Source organism: Nicotiana tomentosiformis, chromosome 3 (assembly GCF_000390325.3).
Source record: "Nicotiana tomentosiformis chromosome 3, ASM39032v3, whole genome shotgun sequence".
In the NCBI taxonomy this organism is placed as follows: domain Eukaryota; kingdom Viridiplantae; phylum Streptophyta; class Magnoliopsida; order Solanales; family Solanaceae; genus Nicotiana; species Nicotiana tomentosiformis.
In genome coordinates this window covers 120755317-120777632 of record NC_090814.1, presented here as the reverse complement: position 1 = coordinate 120777632, position 22316 = coordinate 120755317, and the positions used below count along the sequence as shown (strand labels likewise).

Here is a 22316-nt window from a genome sequence, read left to right as displayed (position 1 = left end):
CGTGTTTTGATTTTCCATGAGCTTCTTCAAAGTTCCATCAACTGTGGGGGAATCTGGGGTGCCGGAGAGGATGACTGTGCTGCAACATGACTGGATATGTCAGTCAGCTTTGCAGTAGTTGTATGCATCCAGTTGTTGAGGTTCGCCAGTGTCTGGGAGACTCGCAGCGCAGAGAGTGGAGCAGATGGCATAGGTACCGGCTTCAAAGCCGAGGTGGGAGGTACTGAGGCTGAAGGTGGAGTCATGGCAGCTGCACTGGTAGAAGGCTCTGCTGAATTGGATGGCATATCAGTTGTCTTTGTACCCACCACCGATGGCTCATCAGACTGGCCTACGGTGGTGTCGGCTGACCCTTTCTCTTTGGGTTGTGTGCATTCATTAGAGAATACCAAGAGAAGGGCTTCTTCGCCCGAACCTTCATGTCATAATCTCTAGGTTCTACCCGTGCATCCGTAAGGTATTCAGTGATGGTGTTGGGATACGGGTAGGAAGTATCAGCTTGCCTGGCGACCACTGACATGTTGGCCGACATCACTGCACTCACATTGATCGGGTACCCGGCCATAATAGAGGCGAGTAGAACTGCCCGTGGAATAGGTAAGTTTGTCTCGTTCAGGCACGGGTCTAGTCTGCTGCATACGAAGGTCTGCCATCCCTTCGCCTCGAAATTTAGGGTGTTCCGCTGAATAGGAACCCCTGCAGTGATCCATGGTGGTGGTGGCCCCGGGGATGCAAGAAGCTCAGCTAGCCATGGGCGAGCTGCATCACCCGTCAGCCAGCTTCTCCAAAATACTGTGCCGGCTCAACGTCCTCAAACCCCAAGTAGGAGTTCAGTGTGTGCTGGTCGAACTGCACCTTCAGATTTCTCACTTTTGTAACTTTGGTCCCTTTCTTTATGTGTGCCACATTGGTATAGAACTCCCGGACCAAATACTCCTTGGCGTCCATAACTGACTGGGTGAACCACATCCACCCATCCTTTCCCGGAACTGTCTCAACACTTCTGGATTGTACTTGTCAAGATCTTTGAGCTGGTGAAGGCAGCTAGACTCACAAAACGGTCCTCCCAGATCTCTTTCTTCTTCGACTTCTCAAGGCCGACAACTATAGTATCACCCCTTCGGCTATCGTCCGGAATATCGTCAACAGTAGCTACTGGTGCCTCAGTGACAGTTGTAGAAGAGGTCTCTGAAGCCTGACTTGCACTCTCCGAACCCTCGGATGTGCTATGTGAGCAGGAAGGCTCGTCCCGGAGTTGATACCTTCCCTGTGGCTGTTGTGGCAGTGATTGGACTGCAGGCTGCTCTTGCACTGAGTCGCCCTCCGATGCTTCCCGAGATGGGGCATATGAATTAGATTCGGAGGGCTCGGGCTGTCTTCCTCGGCCTGCTGCAGCTTTCTTGGTGATTATCTTCTGGAGGGCGAGGGGTAAAGTGCTTTTGGCTCGGCCTCTGGAAGATTCACCCTTCCTTTTTGAAGTGTCACCGCGGCCACGAGATCTAACCATTTTCTGCAACAAGCAACAACAGAAGTCAGTTGTAATTCAATTGCACACAGACAGTATATCACAGTGTAGAACATGAGTGCAGGGTGGGGAAGTGCGGTCCGCACAATTACAAGTGCGTCCGCAGACTGGGATGTGCGGACCGTACAACTTGAACTTGCGGCCGCAGAAATGGAACTGCGGTCTGCACAATTTTGTGCGCGACCGCAGAATAGAAGTGCGGCCGCACATTAGAATTCCAAAAAGTACCAACTCTCTGATGACTGAGATTGGTCTGATCTGCGGCCGCACACACTTATCTGCGGCCGTGGTGAAATTTCTGCGGTCCGCACAATTTCAAGTGCGACCGCAGAATCATGCTTGATCAAAGAATCCCTATTCTCTACTTCTGACGCGGTGGAATTTCTGCGGTCCGCACAATTTCAAGTGCGGCCGCAGGTTTCAAACCAACTATCTTTGTACAAGGACGAACTTGCATATGCATGATACCGTAATTCATTCAAATGTGCAACCCGCAAGTTAGCGGTTGCATCCGAATCAAGATTCAGTTTCTTTAAAGCCCACATGACTTTGTGCTCAAGTTCCACCGGAAGATGACAAGCTTTGCCAAACACCAACCGGTATGGAGACATCCCAATAGGAATTTTGAAAGCAGTCCGATAGGCCCATAGTGCATCATCAAGCTTCTTTGACCAATCCGTCCGGTTAGCATTCACTTGTTTTTACAAGATACTTTTTATCTCCCGGTTGGAGACTTCCACTTGACCGCTAGCTTGAGGATGATAGGGAGTTGTAACTTTATGAGTGACATCATACTTACTAAGCAAAGTGTCAAACGCCTTGTTGCAGAAATGTGACCCCCCATCGCTTATGATAGCCTGCGGAGTACCAAATGTTGTGAAAATATTCTTTTTCAAGAACGCCACCACACTCCTCGCTTCATTATTGGGTAGAGCAACGGCCTCAACCCATTTAGACACATAATCAACCGCGACCAAGATGAAGGTGTTTCCACAAAAACTCACAAAAGGACCCATGAAGTCAATACCCCACACGTCAAAGATATCGATCTCCAAAATGGTAGTGAGAGGCATTTCATTTTTCTTCGAGATTCCACCGGCCCGTTGGCATTCATCACATCTTTTCACCATATCACTTGCATCTTTGTAAAGAGTGGGCCAATAGAAACCACAATTTAGCACTTTAGCCGCCGTTCTTGCTCCGCCATGGTGACCACCATAAGGCGAAGAATGGCAAGCCTAAAGAATAACATTTTGCTCTTCATCCGGTACACATCTTCTAATTACCCCATCCGTGCAAATTCGGAAGAGGTAAGGCTCGTCCCAATAATAATCTTGACAATCCCGTTTGAACTTTTTCCTTTGATTTGAAACTCATCCGGGATGATTCCACATACAAGGAGGTTTGCTAGATCGGCGAACTATGGCACCTCCTTCATTGAAATGGCTAAGAGTTGCTCATCGGGGAAGGAGTCATTGATTTCAAGGCCTTCATGCGGCCTCCCCTCCTCCTCCAAACGAGACAAGTGGTCCGCCACTTGATTTTCACTCCCTTTCCAATCTTGAATGTCAATATCAAACTTTTGCAACAATAGCACCCATCTCATCAACCTAGCTTTTGAATCTTTCTTGCTCATAAGATAGCGAAGTGCCGCATGATCCGTATGAACAATAATCTTTGCACCCATCAAGTATGGGCGGAACTTCTCAATTGCAAACACAATGGTAAGGAGCTTTTTTTCAGTAACGGTGTAATTTACTTGGGCATCATTCATGGTCTTACTAGCATAGTAGACCGGATGAAAAATCTTACTGATACGTTGCCCCAAAACTGCTCCAACCGCTATATCACTAGCATCAAACATGAGCTCAAAAAGAATACTTCAATTAGGAGCAATGATAATGGGAGTTGTTGTCAACTTGAACTTTAGCAATTCAAAGGCTCTCATGCAATCATCATTGAAGTAAAACTTAGCATCTTTTTCTAAAAGCTTGTACAAGGGGTTCACCACTTTGGAAAAATCCCTTATGAAGCGCCGGTAGAACCCCGCGTGACCCAAGAAACTTCTCACGCCTTTCACTGATGTTGGAGGTGGAAGTTTAGAAATCACCTCTATCTTCGCCTTGTCGACCTCAATGCCCTTCTTTGAAATTTTGTGGTCAAGGACAATGCCCTCCTCGACCATGAAATGGCATTTCTCCCAATTCAACACCAAGTTCGTTTCTTCACACATTGCCAATACTTTATCCAACTTTGCCAAGCAATCATCAAAGGAATTCCCGACTACCGAAAAGTCATCCATGAAGACTTCAAGGTAGTCCTCGACCATATCCGTAAAGATCGCCATCATACACCGTTGAAATGTTGTCGGTGTATTGCATAAGCCAAATGGCATCCGCTTGATAGCGAAAGTGCCATAGGGATAGGTGAAAGTTGTTTTCTCTTGATCTTCTGGGGCAATAAGGATTTGGTTGTAGCCCGAATATCCATCTAGAAAGCAATAGAAAGCACGACCGACCAACCTATCAAGCATTTGGTCAAGAAAGGGGAGTGGGAAATGGTCTTTCCTTGTCACTTTGTTTAACGTCCGATAGTCCATACACACTCTCCATCCGGTAACTGTTCTTGTTGGAATCAACTTTTTCTTATCATTGGTGACCATAGTTATGCCCCCTTCTTAGGGACACATTGCACCGGACAAGTCCACGAACTGTCGGAAATGGGGTAGACCACCCCGGCATCTAACCACTTGATGATCTCCTTTTTGACCATGTCTTGCATGGCTTCATTGAGTCTCCTTTGATGTTCTATGGAGGGTTTGGCATCTTCCTCCAAGTTAATCTTGTGCATGCAAAACGCGGGGCTTATTCCCCAAATATCCGCCAAAGTCCACCCAATAGCTTTCTTCCTCTTGTGGAGCACCGCCAATGTGGAGTCAACCTGCACGTTAGCCAAACAAGAGGAAAGAATAACTGGTAAAGTAGAACAAGGGCCAAGGAATTCATACCTGGGATGTGGAGGCAATGGCTTCAACTCCAAGATAGAGGGCTCTTCAATTGAAGGCTTTGTAGGAGGAGTTTTCCTGTTTTCAAGATCCAAGGAAAGCTTCGGGGTGCATAGTTGTACGACCCCATTCCTTGCAAAGAATTAACACATTCCATGAAGTCATCCATCTCGTCATCATCAAAATTTAGCAAGACAGCCTCCAACATGTCACCCACATTAATCGTGGCACTTGCATCATCAATAATCACATCGGTTACCAAGTCCACGAATGAACACACTTCATTGCTATTCGGTTGCCTCACAGATTTGCACACGTGGAACACTACCTTTTCATCACCCACCCGGAAAGTGAGCTCTCCGGCTTCCACATCAACAAGAGTCTTCCCCGTAGCAAGGAAAGGTCTACCAAGCATAATCGGGACTTCATAGTCCACTTCACAATCAAGAATAACAAAATACGCCGGGAGAATAAACTTGTCAACTCGAACCAATACATCCTCAATCACCACCAACGGTCTCTTCATTATACGATCGGCCATTTGTAATCTCATAGACGTGGGTCTTGGCTACCCAATTCCCAATGTCTTGAAAACCGAATAGGGCATCAAATTGATACTTGCCCCAGGATCACAAAGAGCTTTGGCAAACTCGGCACTTCCAATGGTGCAAGGGATTGTGAAAGCACCGGGATCTTCCAACTTAGGAGCCATCGAATGCCCCCTTAGGACGAGAATTTAGAGCTTGAGAGATTTGACCCTATTTACACCTCTAGATTGCGGATCGATGTGTTGTGTGAAGTAAGTTGGGCATCAGAATCGGCATTCTTCTCCATCATTTGTTTGAACATTTTCTCAATACGGCCCATTTCATTGTTGGAAGACTAGGACCATGGGAAGGATAAGGGGGTGGGTTGCTCGGTTGTTGAGACATCGGGGCCTTTGAAAACCCGAACCCCGATTTCCTTGATTGTTGTTCCACCCGCCTTGGTTGTTGCCTCCCCAATTGCCTTGGTTATTATTGTTGTGCCAATTCCCTTGGTTATTGCTTCCACTCCAATTGACTTGATTGTTTCCACCACTCCAATTACCTTGATTTTGAGAATTCCAATTGCCTTGATTGTTTGAAGGTCTCCATTGATGTTGACTAGGGCCTTGGAAGTTGTTTCTTTGCCCTTGAAAATTGTTCACATATTGGACCTCATCTTCTTGGTCATTGTAAGATTTATTTTGAGCAAATCCACTATCATCTTGCACAAATTATTCACTCTTTGTTGCACTTGTGGACTTCTTGTTTTTCGCTTGTTCACCATCATATTTACTCCTTCCATTGCATTGACTTGTCTCGGATTTTGCACTTGTTGAAGTTGAGCCTTTGCCAATTGGTTCATGGTGATAGTCAACTCGGCTATGACTTGTCCATGATCATGCAACTCTTTGTGAAGGTGAATCACGTTGGGGTCACCTTATGGAACATTAGCTCGAGATTGCCACGCCGAAGAAGTATCCGCCATCTCATCCAAGATATCACACGCCTCCGCATAAGGCGTAGTCATGAAGTTCCCACCGGCAAGTTGATTCACTACACATTTGTTGGTTGTATTGATCCCCCGATAAAAAGTTCGTTGAATCGTGTTCTCCGTCATATCATTGTTGGGGCACTCTTTCACCATTGTTCTATATCTTTCCCATATCTCGTGTAGTGGTTCATTGGACTCTTGCTTGAATGCTAGAATTTCATCTCGAAGAATAGCCATGTGCCCGGGAGAGAAGTATTTAGAGATAAATTTCTCCGCTAGTTCATCCGAAGTATGAATGGAATGATTTGGCAAACGTTCCAACCAATCTAAAGCTTTCCCCCGTAGAGAGAAAGGAAAAAGCCTTAGCCTCAAAGCATCCTCGGAGACATTAGTTTGTTTGCTCCCCTAACACGTATCTACGAACCGCTTCAAATGTTTATATGCATTTTGACCCGGTGCACCGGTGAAGAACCCTCGTTGCTGGAGCAAAGTGAGCATCACATTGGTTATTTGGAAGTTGCCCGCCCTAATACGGGGAGGGGTTATAGCACTTGCATACCCTTCATTCGGCAACACCCGGTGTGGAGCCGCTCGTGGTGGAGGTGGGGGTGGAGTGGGTACATTGTCTTGAGGCAGTCGGCCTCGTCTATTGGCCTAAGGTTCAAGAGGGACCTCATCCATTTGATCATCCTCAACATCCACATCCCCACGACTATGTTTCCTAGATCGTTGTTTGTCATGATTGCACCTACAATACTCACACGTTAGTAACAAGGAAGGAAAATAAGATATCCCAAAAACACACCTAAATATATAGCTAACACAGTTTTTAGCTCCCCGGCAACGGCGCCAAAAATTGATTTCGTCCAATTTCACTCCTCTATTCGGGGTTATGAAAACGGTCGATGCAATAATAATACCCAACAAGAGTCAGGGTCGAATTCCGCAGGGAGCTATATGAATGGGAGTTAGTAGCATATATCTTAGCGTGTGAGTTTGTATATCTAAATTTGCACTTCTGCAAAGTTTGATTGTTTAAAAACCTAAATTACACTACGATTGCAATTTAAGACTGAAACTAGGAAATTATTTTTTTGTTGTTTTTCAAATGATATAAAAGGCCTAGGGCTATGACCTTCACCTAGGTGTTTGCCTAATGGGTTGTAAACTTTAAAGTTTGTTTTATTGGTCGGGATGTATTATAGCTATCAACACTCGGTTACCCACTCAATACCTCTTGGTCAGAGAGTGATTTTGCCCAATTTGGCTTTCTCAAGTCCAAATGGGTATTGAACAAAACGGTTGAATAAAAGCTCAAGTCAGGTTTTACTATCTCTAGGTTCAACGTTTAATTGGGCTTATCAATCTCTCGATTGACTCAATTTCTTATTAGCCAAGTTTTCCTAGACTAAGCCTCTCTTTTTCAAGTAGAGACCAAATCAAATAGGCATGAACTAATGTTTGCAACAATTAATTCTTCAAATAAAAGCAAAAACAAGGCTAAATATTAAACATCCAACCATAAACAAGCAATAAATCAAACACCCATTAAGTTTACACACTAGGGTTGGGTGACAACCCTAGTAAAAATCTAGCTACTCATGCTTAAATTGGAAGAAAAAGAAGAAGAAATGATAATTAAACCCATATTGCTAATTAAAATGATAAACTCTATGTTCAAAAAGCTCAAAATAGCAAAAATTACTAAAAAGAGGAAAATGAACCGTCTACTGTAGCAGCTGATGTCAAAAGTTAACCTAAAAATGTGAAACTCTTCTATTTATACCGGGCTGGAATTTTCGAACAAAAATGTCCTTTCGAAGGTTTTGCGGCCGCAAAATTCCGCACTTTTCTTCAGCTTGATAGGATTGGAAATTTGCGGCCGCACCTTGTTCTTCTGCGGTCCGCACAAATGTGACTGCGGCCGCGTAGCTCTTCTTCGGCGGCCGCACAATAATTGTGCGGTCCGCACTTTTGGTGGACTTGAGATGCAGGTTCTCTGAACTTTTGCTCTGACCCAGCTTCGGCGGCCGCACACTTCATGTGCGGACCGCACTTTGAAACATTCTCTGATGGAAGATTCTTCACAACCTACGGCCGCAGATGAGATTCTGCGGTCTGCACTTCTGAGCTTTTGTGCCTGTTTTGTCCTTGAGTTCATATTACTCCTTCTTGAGTTGGATTTCATCTCGGGAGCTCATCTTCCAATATTCCTGCAATTAAGCACAGTTCATCAGTTTTCGGGAACACAATTAAGCGCTTTTGGACTAAAACGAAAGCTAAAGGGCGCTAATAAGTAGTCAAAATCCCCACTTATCAATAACCAACATGATATTTTGGTCTCAGGTTCAAGTTGGGGATATCGAGGCAGCTAATTCATCACACCGCGAATTTTTCAAGGTGTGGAAGAAATATGGAGTACTTCCTGAGAGGTAAAATATTTCTCCTCCATTTTTTCCTTTGGTCTCTTAAGTCCTTTTTCCTGCTTCTGCCTCTGCTTTCCTTGCGATAAGCTAGCTCTAGCATAATTGGTTTTATTGTGATGGTTGTTTTCCTTATAGGAACCTTTTCAATAATTTAGGTATCTGCTGGACCATCAGCTGTTGCATCCTACTGAAAAATACTATCCTCTACGCCCTGAATTGGCAGAGTCCACATTTTACTTATACCAAGCAACCAAAGGTGTATGACTCTTCTTTTTGCCTAGTCATAATTTTGGTTTCTTCAAAATAGTCATTGTTTAGCTTCTAAAATTTGTGAAAAAGACTATTTTCTCAAACTTTCAGTAATACAGTAGTTTTTCTCTTAACAGATCCATGGTACATGGAAGTGGGTGAATCAATAATAAATTCTCTGAATGCATACACAAGAGTTAAAGGCGGCTTTGCCAGCATTAGGGACGTGACTACAATGCAATTAGAAGACCATCAGCATAGTTTCTTCCTGGCAGAAACGTAAGCCTTTTGTATCTTCATCTTATTTGCATAACATATGCAGTATGGAAGCTGACTGATGTTTGATCAAGTCTCCCTCCGAATGTGATGATCGTCCATGCAATTATGGCTGCTTAATTTTCTTCTGATTTCTGCAGGTGCAAGTATTTGTATCTACTTTTTGATGATTCGTTTCTCCTTAATCAAAATTACATTTTTACAACTGAGGGTCATCCCCTGCCTGTTAGACGCAGTTGGCATGAGAGGCTTCCTGAGGCTTATAATCTAAGTAATGGAAGTTCTGTCAAGGTATAATTTCCTTTCCATTAACAATTGTCATTGGTCTGTGTTGTCTAGTTTTATTAGTAAATTTGTTTCTTCTTCTGCTTTTTCTTTCCATGCGTGTTTCCTTAATTTCCAATGGCAAGGGGGTGCATCGTGAGTCAGTCCTTGAAGAGAAATAGTCATATCTGCTGTATCATATCACGAACTTGCACATCTTAATCCTGACCCTTCAGTGTTCATATATCTGCTGTATTCACATCTTTGTAATATTACCTTTTAGTAGAAAACATACAGAGCTTCTAGTACTTTATTTTTATTTTGTATAATATTGGCATGAGATGAGTTAAAATGAAGAAATATGGTCAGTGAGGATTCATACCGCCAAGGCGCCAACCCCAGCTTGTTTGGGGCTGAGGCATTATAATAATTGTTGTTGCTTCTTAAGTATTACCTAGAGGTGGAAAACGAGTGAAGACTTGTGGAAATAAGAAGTTAGTTGCTAATTAGTTAGTAGTTGTAGTTGCTAATTAGTTAGTTGGACTAAAGTGTAATTAGAAAAACTAAGAGGTGTACAAGAGTGATAACCAACTTAGTCTATAAAGAGGACTAAGTCGGTTATCACTGAACATAACAAAAATGAGCTACTGATCTTCTCTTCTCTATTCTTCTTCTCTCTGAATTCAATACTACAGATCGAAGTTCATTGTGCATGTGAGAGTCGTGTAGATGTGTGCTCAATTAGTGCAAGTCGAAATGGTATAAGAGCGGAAATCGATCGATTTGAGTTGTTCTTCGCCTTCAATTTGAGAACTTAGCTGAGTTCGAAGCTTGCAGAGGTACGACAATGGCGGACGATGAAATTGGACAGCTTCCTCACAACCATTCACTATACCTTAAGGATTCAGATTCGCTGGGAACAGCCTTGATAGCTCTCAAACTCACAGGGCCAGAAAATTATGCACTGTGGAGTAGATCTATGAGAGTAGCTCTCCTAGTGAAGAACAAGTTAGGGTTTGTGGATGGAGCCTGTCTCAAAGCTTCATACAGAGGAGAATTAGTGGCGCAATGGGAAAGGTGTAATGCAGTGGTCGTCTCATGGCTTAGTAGCACTGTAGCGGCAGAGTTGGTGCCAAGCATCATGTACGCATCAAGTGCGAGAAAAATCTGGGACGAGTTCAAGGAAAGGTTTGACAAAGATGACCTGACCAAAATCTATCTGATATCTGCTGACATTGCAACCTTAAAGCAAGGTACAGAATCTGTGACCTCTTATTTCTCAAAATTGAAAGACTTATGGAATGAATTAGATATCCTAGCACCATTACCCTCATGTGACTCTGAAGAATCACGCCCATACGTAGATCATTTAGTGAGACAAAGGCTACTACAATTCTTAATGGGGCTGAATGAGAGTTATAGCCATGTGAGAAGTGCAGTGTTGCTGAAAAGGCCAGTCCTTACTGTGAACCAAGCCTATGCAGTTGTAGTGCAGGAGGAGAGTCAGAGGGAATTAGGAGTGGTTGATACAAATAGGGAGCCAATGACTATGTTAGCAGGAAAAGGAAATCAGTTTCTGAAGGGGAAGAAGCCAGGACTTGTCTCTGAACACTGTGGGTACAAAGGGCATTTAAAGGAAAACTGCTACAAGATCATTGGGTACCCAGCAGACTTCAAAAGCAAGAAGAAAGGTCAATTTCCTGCCAAATCTTATGCTAACAATGTCAATGGAGAAAAGGAAGTTGCAATGAACAATCAGCCACAGGGGAACTATATGATTGAGGATCAATACAAGCACCTAGTAAGTCTGTTAACAAAGTCATCAATGGAAGGAAGTTCCAACAACACAGCAGGCTCAGCAAACATGACATGACAGGTATAAAGTCACTATTATCTAATGCAAGATCATATGATTGGATAGTAGATTCAGGAGCATCACACCATATCACCTTTTGCAAGGAAGTTTTAGAAAAATTAAGGAGAGTTAATAGAGGAAACAGTAGTGGAGTTCAAATACCTACGGGAAGAAGATCAAAAATAGTACACACAGGAGATGCAACAATACTAGGAGGACAGAAGATTAGGAATGTTTTACATGTGCCTGACTTTAAGTTCAATCTCATTTCAATATCCAAGCTGACTAGAGATTTATGTTGTTCAGCCTGCTTCTACCCTGGTTTTTGTGTGTTTCAGGGACTTTACAATGGCAGGGTACTGGGGATTGGTAGAGAAGATGAAGGGTTGTACATAATTAGAAGTGAAGAGGAGGAAATAGTAGCTGTGGGGATTGGTAGAGAAGATGAAGGGTTGTACATAATTAGAAGTGAAGAGGAGGAAATAGTAGCTGGATCAGTCAAAAAGGAAGAAATAAATGCAGCATTGTGGCATCAAAGGATGGGACATGCATCCACAGGTTCCTTACAATGCTTGCCAGATTTGAAGAATAAAGTGAATCAAGATGTGCAGAAGAACTGTGAGATTTGTCCATTAGCCAAGCAGAGTAGACTGAAGTTTCCTATTAGTAGTCATCAATCTGATTGCATTTTCCAACTTGTGCACATAGATGTGTGGGGACCATACAAAGTAGCTACTTATGACAAGAGGCATTACTTTGTAACCATAGTAGATGACTATAGTAGGTATACTTGGGTCTGTTTGCTACAATCTTAATGTGAAGTAATATTAGTATTGAAGGATTTCTTTTCTCTTGTGAAGAATCAGTTTAATACTACTGTTAAAGTACTGAGATCTGACAATGGTACAGAGTTTTTCAATAAAAATTGCAATGAGTTGTTGTCATCCTTGGGTGTAGTACACCAAAGTAGTTGTCCTTATACTCCACAGCAAAATGGAGTAGTAGAGAGGAAACATAGACACATATTGGAGGTGGCAAGAGCATTGAAATTTCAAAGCAACATACCTACTAGATTTTGGGGAGATTGTGTCAAATCTGCAGTTTATTTAATCAATAAGTTGCCCACAACAGTGCTGAGTGGAAAGTCTCCATATGAAAAGCTCTATGGGAAACAACCTAAAATAGATCATCTCAGAGTATTTGGGTGTCTTTGTTATGCCAGCACACTGCCAAGAGGGGACAAATTTGCAGCCAGGGCAATGAAATCAGTATTCATTGGATATTCAGAGGTGCAGAAGGGATATAGACTGTATGATTTGGAATCCAATAGATTTTTTGTAAGTAGGGATGTGAGCTTTAGAGAGGATATCTTTCCTTTCAAGGCACTACCCAGTGAACCTGAGAATCTGTTCATCCCTGATATTGATTGCTCAACAAATCAACCTAATTCAGCAGCAGAAGCAGATGATGATCCGGGGACAGCCTCTCAGAATACAAATGACCAAATCCACAACACTGAAGCAGATGATTCCAGCTCCTCTGTAGCACTAGATATGTCACTAGATGAGGCAGTAAATGACATAGAGGAACTTGGGTCAGGAGAAAGCAGTGAACAAGATCCTCCACAACAACAGGAACATGAAGAGACTACAGTTGAACCTGTTAGTTTATAGATATGTATAGTGTAGTCTTGTCCCACATTGGAAGAGGAGTAATATCTCCTTGTAGTTTTGTAGTGTATAGCTATAAATAGGGACCTCTTGTATTGTATTTATCATCCAATATCAATAACATATTTTCTCCCGTGCCTTCTCACATGGTATCAGAGCATTAGTGAGAAAAGATCGCTGTGCGTTATTCCAGCGTTAACCGGAAAGAAAGAACTTAGTCATCGTGTAATTTTTCCAGTGACCTAAGGCTTGTCTAAGCGAAAGTCACTTTCTGTCGGTGTTGTGCTAAAACCAACACCACCACGAGGTAGATAACCCTCCGACTACCAACCCCTGAAATTTTATCCGGCAGAAAAGCCGCCACGCTCCTCCACGCGCCGGCAACAACTTTTCCGGCGAGGGTTCCGGCCACTTTCCGGCCATTTTTTCGCGAAGCTTCTTCAGGACAGTGTGCTCTCTTCAAAATTCCGAGCCTTACCATCTAATTCAAATCAAATTCCGGCCACTTTTATATTTTTCTGGCGTGAACAGTGACCTTTCTGGCCATTTTTTGAAAATATTTCTTCAAGACAACTTGCTCGCAAAGGAATTCCGAGTCTATCCATCCTGGTTACAACAAATTCCGACAACTTTGGAATTTTCCGGCGAGCGACAGTGTTTCCGTCGTGAACAGTGTTTCCGGCGCAGAACAGTGCTCTGTTTTCCTGCTGTAAACAGTGTTTTTCAAGCTATTTCTTCAGTTTTCTCACAGTAGTTACTCATTTCCACTATTTCAAGTTAACCCTACTACTACAAATTGTAGCGACATGGGAACCGATGCTTTGAATAGTCGGATGGTTTCTTTAGCAGAGTATATTGAGTTCCTTCAGTATAAAGCATGTAAGCAGACATCTTCTGAGATAGCTTCTGTTGTTCAAACAGGTAATAGCGTGACTTGTTTCTCCCAATCTTCATCCTCTGAGTCTTGGGTCATTGATTCAGGTGCATCAGATCATATTTCTGGTAACAAATCTCTTTTCACTACTATTTCGTATTCTCAATCTCTTCCAAAAGTCACAATGGCCAATGGGTCTCAAACCATGGCAACTGCAATAGGTCAAGCAAGCCCACTTCCTTCCTTACCTTTAGATTCAGTCATTTATGTTCCCAATAGTCCTTTTAATCTCATAGCTGTTAGTCGCTTAGCCAAATCACTTAAATGCGCTGTTTTATTTCTTGATGACCATGTTTTTATACAGGAACGCAGTACGGGGCGGATCATTGGTACCGGGCGTGAATCAAACGGACTTTATTACCTTATCCTTGCTAAATCACATGGACTCACATCTTGTATTCCTTCTACAACTTGTCCTGTTACTGATTCACCAGATTTATTACATAAACGGTTGGGACATCCCAGTTTGTCAAAACTTCAGAAAATGGTATCTGGTTTATCTCACTTGTCAGCTCTAGAGTGTGAGTCATGTCAGCTCGGTAAGCATACCCGCTCCCATTTCCCTCGGCGTCTTGATAATCGAGCACAGTCACCTTTTACTTTAGTCCATTAAGATGTTTGGGGTCCTAGTTGGGTCAGTTCCACCTTAGGATTCCGCTACTTTGTCAGTTTCATTGATGATTATTCCAGGTGCACTTGGATATTTTTGATAAAAAATCGATCAGAGCTGTTTTCTATTTTCCAGACCTTCCACGCTGAAATTCAAAATCAATTTGGGGTTTCTATTCGCACATTTCGTAGTGATAATGCCAGAGAGTATTTGTCTTCCCCATTTCAGCAGTTTATGAAATCTTATGGGATTATTCATCAAACATCTTGTCCGTACACATCTCAACAAAATGGGGTAGCTGAAAGAAAGAATAGACATCTTATTGAAACTGCTCGTACCCTACTCATACAATGTCATGCTCCGTTGCGTTTTTGGGGGATGCCGTTCTTACATCTTGCTATCTTATTAATCGTATGCCATCTTCAGCTATCCAGAACCAAGTTCCATTCTCTGTCATGTTTTCCCATTTACCTTTGTTCTTTCTTCCACCCCGTATCTTTGGAAGCACTTGTTTTGTCCATAACCTTACTCCAGGAACAGATAAGTTAGCTCCTCGTGCTCTTAAGTGCCTATTTCTGGGTTTCTCGAGAACACAAAAGGGGTATCGATGCTACTCTTCTGACCTCCAGCGGTACCTTATGTCCGCTGATGTTACCTTCTTTGAAACCCAATCATACTTCACAAGTACGGATCATCACTTAGATATTTCTGAGGTACTACCAGTTTCATCTTTTGGAGATTCAGTCACTCCTGCTCCACCACCTATAGCTCCAGTTGTAGCTCCACCACCTATAGCTCCAGTTCCACCACCTATAGCTCCGGTTGTAGCTCCACCACCTATAGCTCCAGTTCCTCCACATAATCCAGTTCAACCTTCTGCAGCTCCACCACTCTTGACTTATCATCGTCGTCCACATCTAGCATCAGGCACAGGTGATTCACGCCCCGCATCAGATTCTGCACCTACTGCGGACTTGTCTCCTCTTAGTCAACCAATTGCACTCCGCAAAGGTGTACGATCCACACTTAATCCTAATCCCCACTATGTCGGTTTAAGTTATCATCGTCTGTCGTCACCACATTATGCTTTTATATCTTCTTTGTCCACTGTTTCTATCCCTAAGTCTACAGGTGAGGCACTATCTCATCCAGGATGGCGACATGCTATGATTGACGAGATGTCTGCTTTACATGCGAGTGACACTTGGGAGCTTGTTCCTCTTCCTGCAGGTAAGTCTACTGTTGGTTGTCGTTGGGTTTATGCAGTCAAAGTCGGCCCGGATGGCCAGGTTGATCGGCTTAAGGCTCGTCTTGTTGCAAAAGGATATACTCAGATTTTTGGGCTTGATTATAGTGATATTTTCTCTCTCGTGGCTAAAGTAGCATCTGTTCGTCTCTTTTTGTCCATGGCTGCTGTACGTCATTGGCCTCTTTATCAGTTAGACATTAAGAATGCTTTTTCTCCACGGTGATCTTGAGGAAGAAATTTATATGGAGCAACCACCTGGTTTTGTTGCTCAGGGGGAGTTTAATGATTGTGTGTGCAGATTGCGCAAGTCACTATATGGTTTGAAACAGTCCCCTCGAGCTTGGTTTGGTAAGTTCAGCACAATTATTCAGGAGTTCAGCATGACTCGTAATGAGGCTGATCACTCTGTGTTTTATCGGCATTCTGCTCCTAATCTGTGTATTTATCTAGTGGTTTATGTTGATGATATTGTTATTACTGGTAATGATCAGGATGGTATTACTAATCTGAAGCAACATCTCTTTCAGCACTTCCAGACTAAGGATCTGGGCAGATTGAAGTATTTTCTAGGTATTGAGGTCGCTCAGTCTAGCTCAGGTATTGTTATTTCACAGCGGAAGTATGCCTTAGACATTCTTGAGGAGACTGGAATGATGGGTTGCAGACCTATTGACTCTCCTATGGATTCGAATGCTAAGCTTCTGCCTGGACAGGGGAGCCTCTTAGAGACCCTACGAGATATAGGAGGTTGGTTGGCAAATTGAATTACCTCACAGTGACTAGACCTGACATTTCTTTTCCGGTGAGTGTTGTAAGTCAGTTTATGGATTCTCCCTGTGATAGTCACTGGGATGCAGTTGTTCGCATTCTTCGGTATATAAAGTCAGCTCCAGGCAAAGGATTACTATTCGAGGATCGAGGCCACGAGCACATTGTTGGGTACACAGATGCTGATTGGGCAGGATCACCTTTTGATAGACGTTCTACGTCTGGATATTGTGTTCTAGTAGGAGGTAATTTGGTCTCGTGGAAGAGCAAGAAACAGAATGTAGTTGCTCGATCTAGCGCCGAAGCCGAATATCGGGCCATGGCTATGGCGACGTGTGAGTTAGTTTGGGTCAAGCAGTTGCTCAAGGAGTTAAAGTTCGGAGAAATCAGCAAGATGGAACTAGTGTGATAACCAAGTTGCTCTTCATATTGCGTCAAATCCGGTGTTTCATGAGAGGACTAAACACATTGAGATCGACTGTCACTTTGTCAGAGAAAAAATACTTTCAGGAGATATTGTTACAAAGTTTGTAAAGTCAAATGATCAACTAGCAGATATTTTCACTAAGTCTCTTACTGGTTCTCGTATTAGGTACATGTGTATGTACCGGCTTGAGGGGAGTGTTAGTTTATAGATATGTATAGTGTAGTTTTGTCCCACATTGGAAGAGGAGTAATATCTCCTTGTAGTGTATAGCTATAAATAGGGACCTCTTGTATTGTATTTATGATCCAATATCAATAACATATTTTCTCCCGTGCCTTCTCACAGAACCAATGTCATCAGTTGTGCCACAGCCTACTGGGAGCAGAAAGTCAACAAGAACAATAAAACCAGCAGTATGGCTCAAAGATTATGTGACTTCATGTAAACCAAAAGGAACTAGCCTCTATCCAGTTTCCAATTATGTGAGCTATGATCACTTATCAGAACACTACCAATGCTATCTTGGGTCATTCTCAGCTCAGATGGAACCAAAGTCCTTTCAGGAAGCTTCTCAAGATGGCATGTGGATAGAAGCAATGAAGCAAGAGATTCTGGCACTTGAAGAAAACAAGACCTGGGAAATAGTAGACCTGCCTCCAGGAAAGCAAACTATTGGCTCAAAGTGGGTGTACAAGATCAAACACAAAGCCAATGGTGAAGTAGATAGATTCAAAGCCAGGCTTGTTGCCAAAGGATATACACAACAGGAGGGGTTAGATTACCATGAAATATTTTCACCTGTTGCCAAAATGGTAACAGTCAGAACTGTGATAAACCTAGCAGACTCTAAAGGATGGGCTTTGTCTCAAATGGATGTAATCAATGCCTTCTTGCAAGGTGATTTGTATGAGGAGGTTTACATGGATTTGCCTCAGGGATTCCATAGGCAGAGGGAGTATAAAGTTTGCAGACTACTTAAGTCTCTTTATGGTCTCAAACAGGCATCGAGACAGTGGAACATAAAATTGACTGATGCCCTGATAGGTGCAGGGTATTCTCAAAGTGCCTATGATCATTCCTTGTTCACAAAGAAGACAAGTGCAGAACTGCTGATCATCCTTGTATATGTGGATGATCTGTTGATTACTGGCAGCAACAACACATTGGTGGAAGAAGCAAAATCAACCCTACACAAACATTTCAAGTTGAAGGATCTAGGTGAACTTAGATACTTCCTGAGAATTGAGCTCATGAGGTTAGCAACATGAGTCATACTTAATCAAAGGAAGTATGCTCTTCAGCTGATTTCAGGAGTTGGGTTAAGTGGGGCTAAACCAGCTAGCTCACCATTGGAACAAAACCAAAAATTGACAACTGTTGAATATGATAAACATGCAGGGACTAAAGGAGATGAGGAGTTGCAAGACATTGTAAGCTATCAGAAACTAATAGGGAAACTCATTTACCTCACTATTACCAGACCAGACATATGTTTTGCAGTTCAAGTTCTAAGTCAATTCATGCAGCATCCAAAGCAATTGCATTTAGATGCTGCACTGAGAGTTGTGAGGTACATTAAAGGTTCACCAGGAATGGGGATATTATTGAAGAAAGGATCATTGAAAGTGTTACAGCCTATTGTGATGCAGATTGGGCAGCTTGCCCAAACACAAGAAGGTCTGTAACTGGATATGTGATAAAACTAGGAGACTCATTGATCTCCTGGAAATCCAAGAAACAACCAACTGTGAGCAGGAGTTCTGCTGAGGCAGAATATAGAAGCATGGGAGCAGTAACTTCAGAATTGGTATGGTTGGTAGGATTACTAAAGGAGCTGGGCTTAACTGTGAAGGAACCAGTAATACTACATTGTGACAGCAAAGCAGCTATGCAAATAGCAACTAATCCAGTTTATCATGAGAGAACGAAGCATATAGAGATTGACTCTCATTTTGTGAGAGAAAAAATTAAGGATGGTTTGATTACACCTCAGTACATTTCCACTAAAGAACAGCTCGCAGATGTGATGACCTGGGAACTGAGCAGCACAGAACCTTGATATCCAAGCTGGGAGTGTTCAATGTCTTTCACCCTCCAGCTTGAGGGGAGTGTGGAAATAAGAAGTTAGTTGCTAATTAGTTAGTAGTTGTAGTTGCTAATTAGTTAGTTGGACTAAAGTGTAATTAGAATAACTAAGAGGTGTACAAGAGTGATAACCAACTTAGTCTATAAAGAGGACTAAGTCGGTTATCACTGAACATAACAAAAATGAGCTACTGATCTTCTCTTCTCTATTCTTCTTCTCTTTGAATTCAATACTACAGATCGAAGTTCATTGTGCATGTGAGAATCGTGTAGATGTGTGCTCAATTTGTCTTCTCTTCTCTATTCTTCTTCTCTCTGAATTCAATACTACAGATCGAAGTTCATTGTGCATGTGAGAATCGTGTAGATGTGTGCTCAATTAGTGCAAGTTGAAAAGACTCGATAAACTATCCTATGACAATCAGTTTAAATGGGCTTGGGTGATTAAGATTCTATTAGTTGGGCGTTTTCTTAATCGAAGGCCAGTAAAAGCACTTTATTTTCTTTCCTATAAGAATGTTTTCTAAACATTATTAGGCCGTCTCAACCTAGACTAGAAATTTGATGGTAATCAGTTGTGGTCAATTGGTAACCATTAGAGTTCTGTAGGTGGTTGACTGCTAGTTGGCAGTCCCATGGGTTCTCCTTTTTTAACAATTTTTCATGTGTTTTCCTCAGACAAGTTCTATTGTGGGGGGGAGGAAACAAATTATGGCTCCACATTGCTGGCAAAATGGTTAGTTATGAACTCTGGGTTATAATTGGGTCAACTGATTAACTGAAATAGGTTTTACCTATATTCTCATGGACTCACAAAGTCTCTCTTTACTAGTACATTAACGAGATACATTTAAAGAAAATAGGATCATGATTTTTATCAAGTAGCAGAACATTGCTTGATAACTTACAAAGGACTTGGTCCGTTTGTTCTTGTCATGTTGCTGAGTGTGTCTACCTTTGTCTTTCCCGTTGTTTTTGGTCTGTTCACAAGTTCTTGCTTAGTTGATTGCACAACTTTTGTCATTTACGCTAGTAAAAGCAGATAAACATGAGCTCAAAGAATGATGATTTATTTAACTTGTGTAGAACGGAGAGCAGATAAAACGAACCAGTGCCATGTCACTTCGAGTTTGTCCAGCTGCTATGATTCACCATGAATCAAATGAAAGGCGACTTGAAAGTGCTTGCCACATCCCTGATACTCGCGCTGATCATCGATGTTTCAGTGATGATAATTGTGGTATTGATGCCAACACCTGCAGACGGAGGTCATGCAGTATGGCGGGATACTGTGGTCTCTGGTCGTACATATAAAAGGATGTATATCTTCAAATTCTTTTGCAACAGTCATGGTACACAGGTTCTAGGGAAATCATTCATTTTTGTATACTATATCTTAGAGTCAAAAGGTATATGAGATATAGGCCAAGATGAAAATGTAACAGACACTCAAAAAGCTGTCACATGAATTCTCTTGATATGTGCTTAAAAGCATTAAGAGCGTGCCAGAATGAAGTTAATCAAAAGATAAGCATTTTGCTGCCACAAGAATTATATTATTGGCTTGTAATGTCTCTGTAGCATGTCTTATATTAGCAGTTCGAGCGTGAAAACAAGGAAGAGAAAGCAAGAGCTAGATGTTTGTTATTTATCTTTCACCTTGTTCTTGTAATCCAGGTGGAAATTTTGAGAAATTTCTGCAGTATTTCTGGTTTAACAGCCCTTCTAGTTGTGTGGTGTTTTTTTCATTTTTCTTTTCTTTTTATTGTCAATGACTCATATCCTGATTCCTGTGAATGCTTTGTTCAAAATTTGATTCTGCCATTCTTCTAATTGGTTTACTCGTGGACAGTGTTTTAAAAGGCGTGAGCATAAGGCGAGGCGTAAGCCCCGAGGCACGGGGCGTAAGCCCCATGGATATTTAATTTTTAATATTTTATAAAATAATATAATTACGGTAAATATTTATAAACGGGTAAAATTGCATTAAAATTGAAGAAAAATATAAATATGCGAAAAATATATATATATAGATGTGCTCCATCCCCACAAAAAACTAGTCAAAACAATCTATTATATGCTAATTAGAAGCACAATAACTTGAGTTAGAAAAAAAAAATTCTACATGGAGGGACAAAAAGGATTACTAACCTGCAATTTGAACTTTGAACTTGCTGCTATGAAGGAGAATGTAGTTCTCTTTGTATTTGTAAAAAACATTGAATAAGATATTAGCAGACTAGCGGATAAAGAATTGAAAAAGTCCATGAATTAGGGTTTCAATCAATAAAAAAGGTCTTGACTTTTAAATTTAATACATTTCAGTTCCTTTTTAAATTTTTTTGAGTAACTACCAAGCTAACTTTTGAGAATTTGGGTATATATGAAGGACTTATTCAATAAATTTTGTTTGAATTGATAAAGTCTCTGGGGCTTACGTCTCACTAAAAAATGCATCGTAAACATCCGGATGTACGCCCGGGCATACGCTAAATTGTTGGGCGTATGCCTCTTGAGATTTTCACTCCACACCAGCACCTCAGAGCGTTTTTGGTGCGCCTCGCCCCAGGACTCTCCCCGAAAATGTCTTTTAAAATATTGCTTGTGGATCCTTATCGCTTTTTAGAGGTATTAACTTATTGTTGTCATTGCCACTCTCGGAGACATCTTGAAGTCCAATATATGAACTCTAGGAAAAGTTCCATGCATTTGTTTGGGGATGTTAATAGTCCTCGCTCTTAGTTGAAAAATATTGGCAACACACTCTCTCTCTCTAATATTGCTAGTACACATTCTTATTCTACATTCTATTGTACATAAAATTTATCTATCTATCTATATTTATATACTATATTAAAAGCACGAGTGTCTTAATAAAATATCCTTCGCCTTTTTTACCCTTTATAAAAATAAAGTTTACACTAGACACAAGTCATTTAATAAATTTTTCCTAATATTTAGGACATTGAAAATAAAAAACTACTAAAATTGTAATTACTAAATTTTTCCATATTTGAAATATATAGGAAGTCCTAGAATTATGTAATATTTGGAAACATAATTAAAGAACCTCGTACACTTGATGTAGGCGCTTATTTGAGTTCTTACCATAAAATTAAAACATAATTAGCATAAAAATACTAAAATTTTAAAATTATAAAATTTAAAAGTTAAATAAAATGTTGAAATAAATATTAAGAGTTCAAAAAAGGTCAATTAGATAACTTCGATAGCTGGCGGAAACACCAAAACTTAAAGTCGTATTTCTCATTTAATGGACAAGCTAAATATGATCAATATTTATTATTTTCAGTAACTTATATTTTCAAAAAAAAATTAATTTTATAATGAAAGCATATTATTTTTATACTGAATTAGATTTCGCGCATATCATAAGACTAGTAATACATAAATTCCCGTAATGCATGTATTACTTAATACCGTCAACCATACACT

The 22316-nt window shown here is 41.4% G+C and overlaps 1 protein-coding gene across 3 annotated transcripts in view; it reads left to right on the top strand.

Annotated features, from left to right (window-relative positions):
* Window positions 1-20582, top strand: part of LOC104085873 (alpha-mannosidase I MNS5) — a 37507-nt gene extending 16925 nt beyond the window's left edge. Inside the window, exons 11-16 of one of the 3 annotated variants that reach the window (XR_011414953.1) lie at window positions 8394-8479; window positions 8629-8729; window positions 8860-9001; window positions 9139-9289; window positions 9958-11138; window positions 11456-11634. Coding sequence is in view for 2 of the 3 variants with exons in the window: in XM_070197533.1 (XP_070053634.1) it covers window positions 8394-8479; window positions 8629-8729; window positions 8860-9001; window positions 9139-9289; window positions 19947-20174 (708 nt within the window). In the remaining variant the exon portion in view is untranslated. Of the gene's footprint in view, window positions 1-8393; window positions 8480-8628; window positions 8730-8859; window positions 9002-9138; window positions 9290-9957; window positions 11635-19946 lie in introns of those variants that run through there. The other 2 variants (XM_070197533.1, XM_070197535.1) reach the window with 2 other exon arrangements.
* The last annotated feature ends 1734 nt before the right edge of the window (window positions 20583-22316 follow it).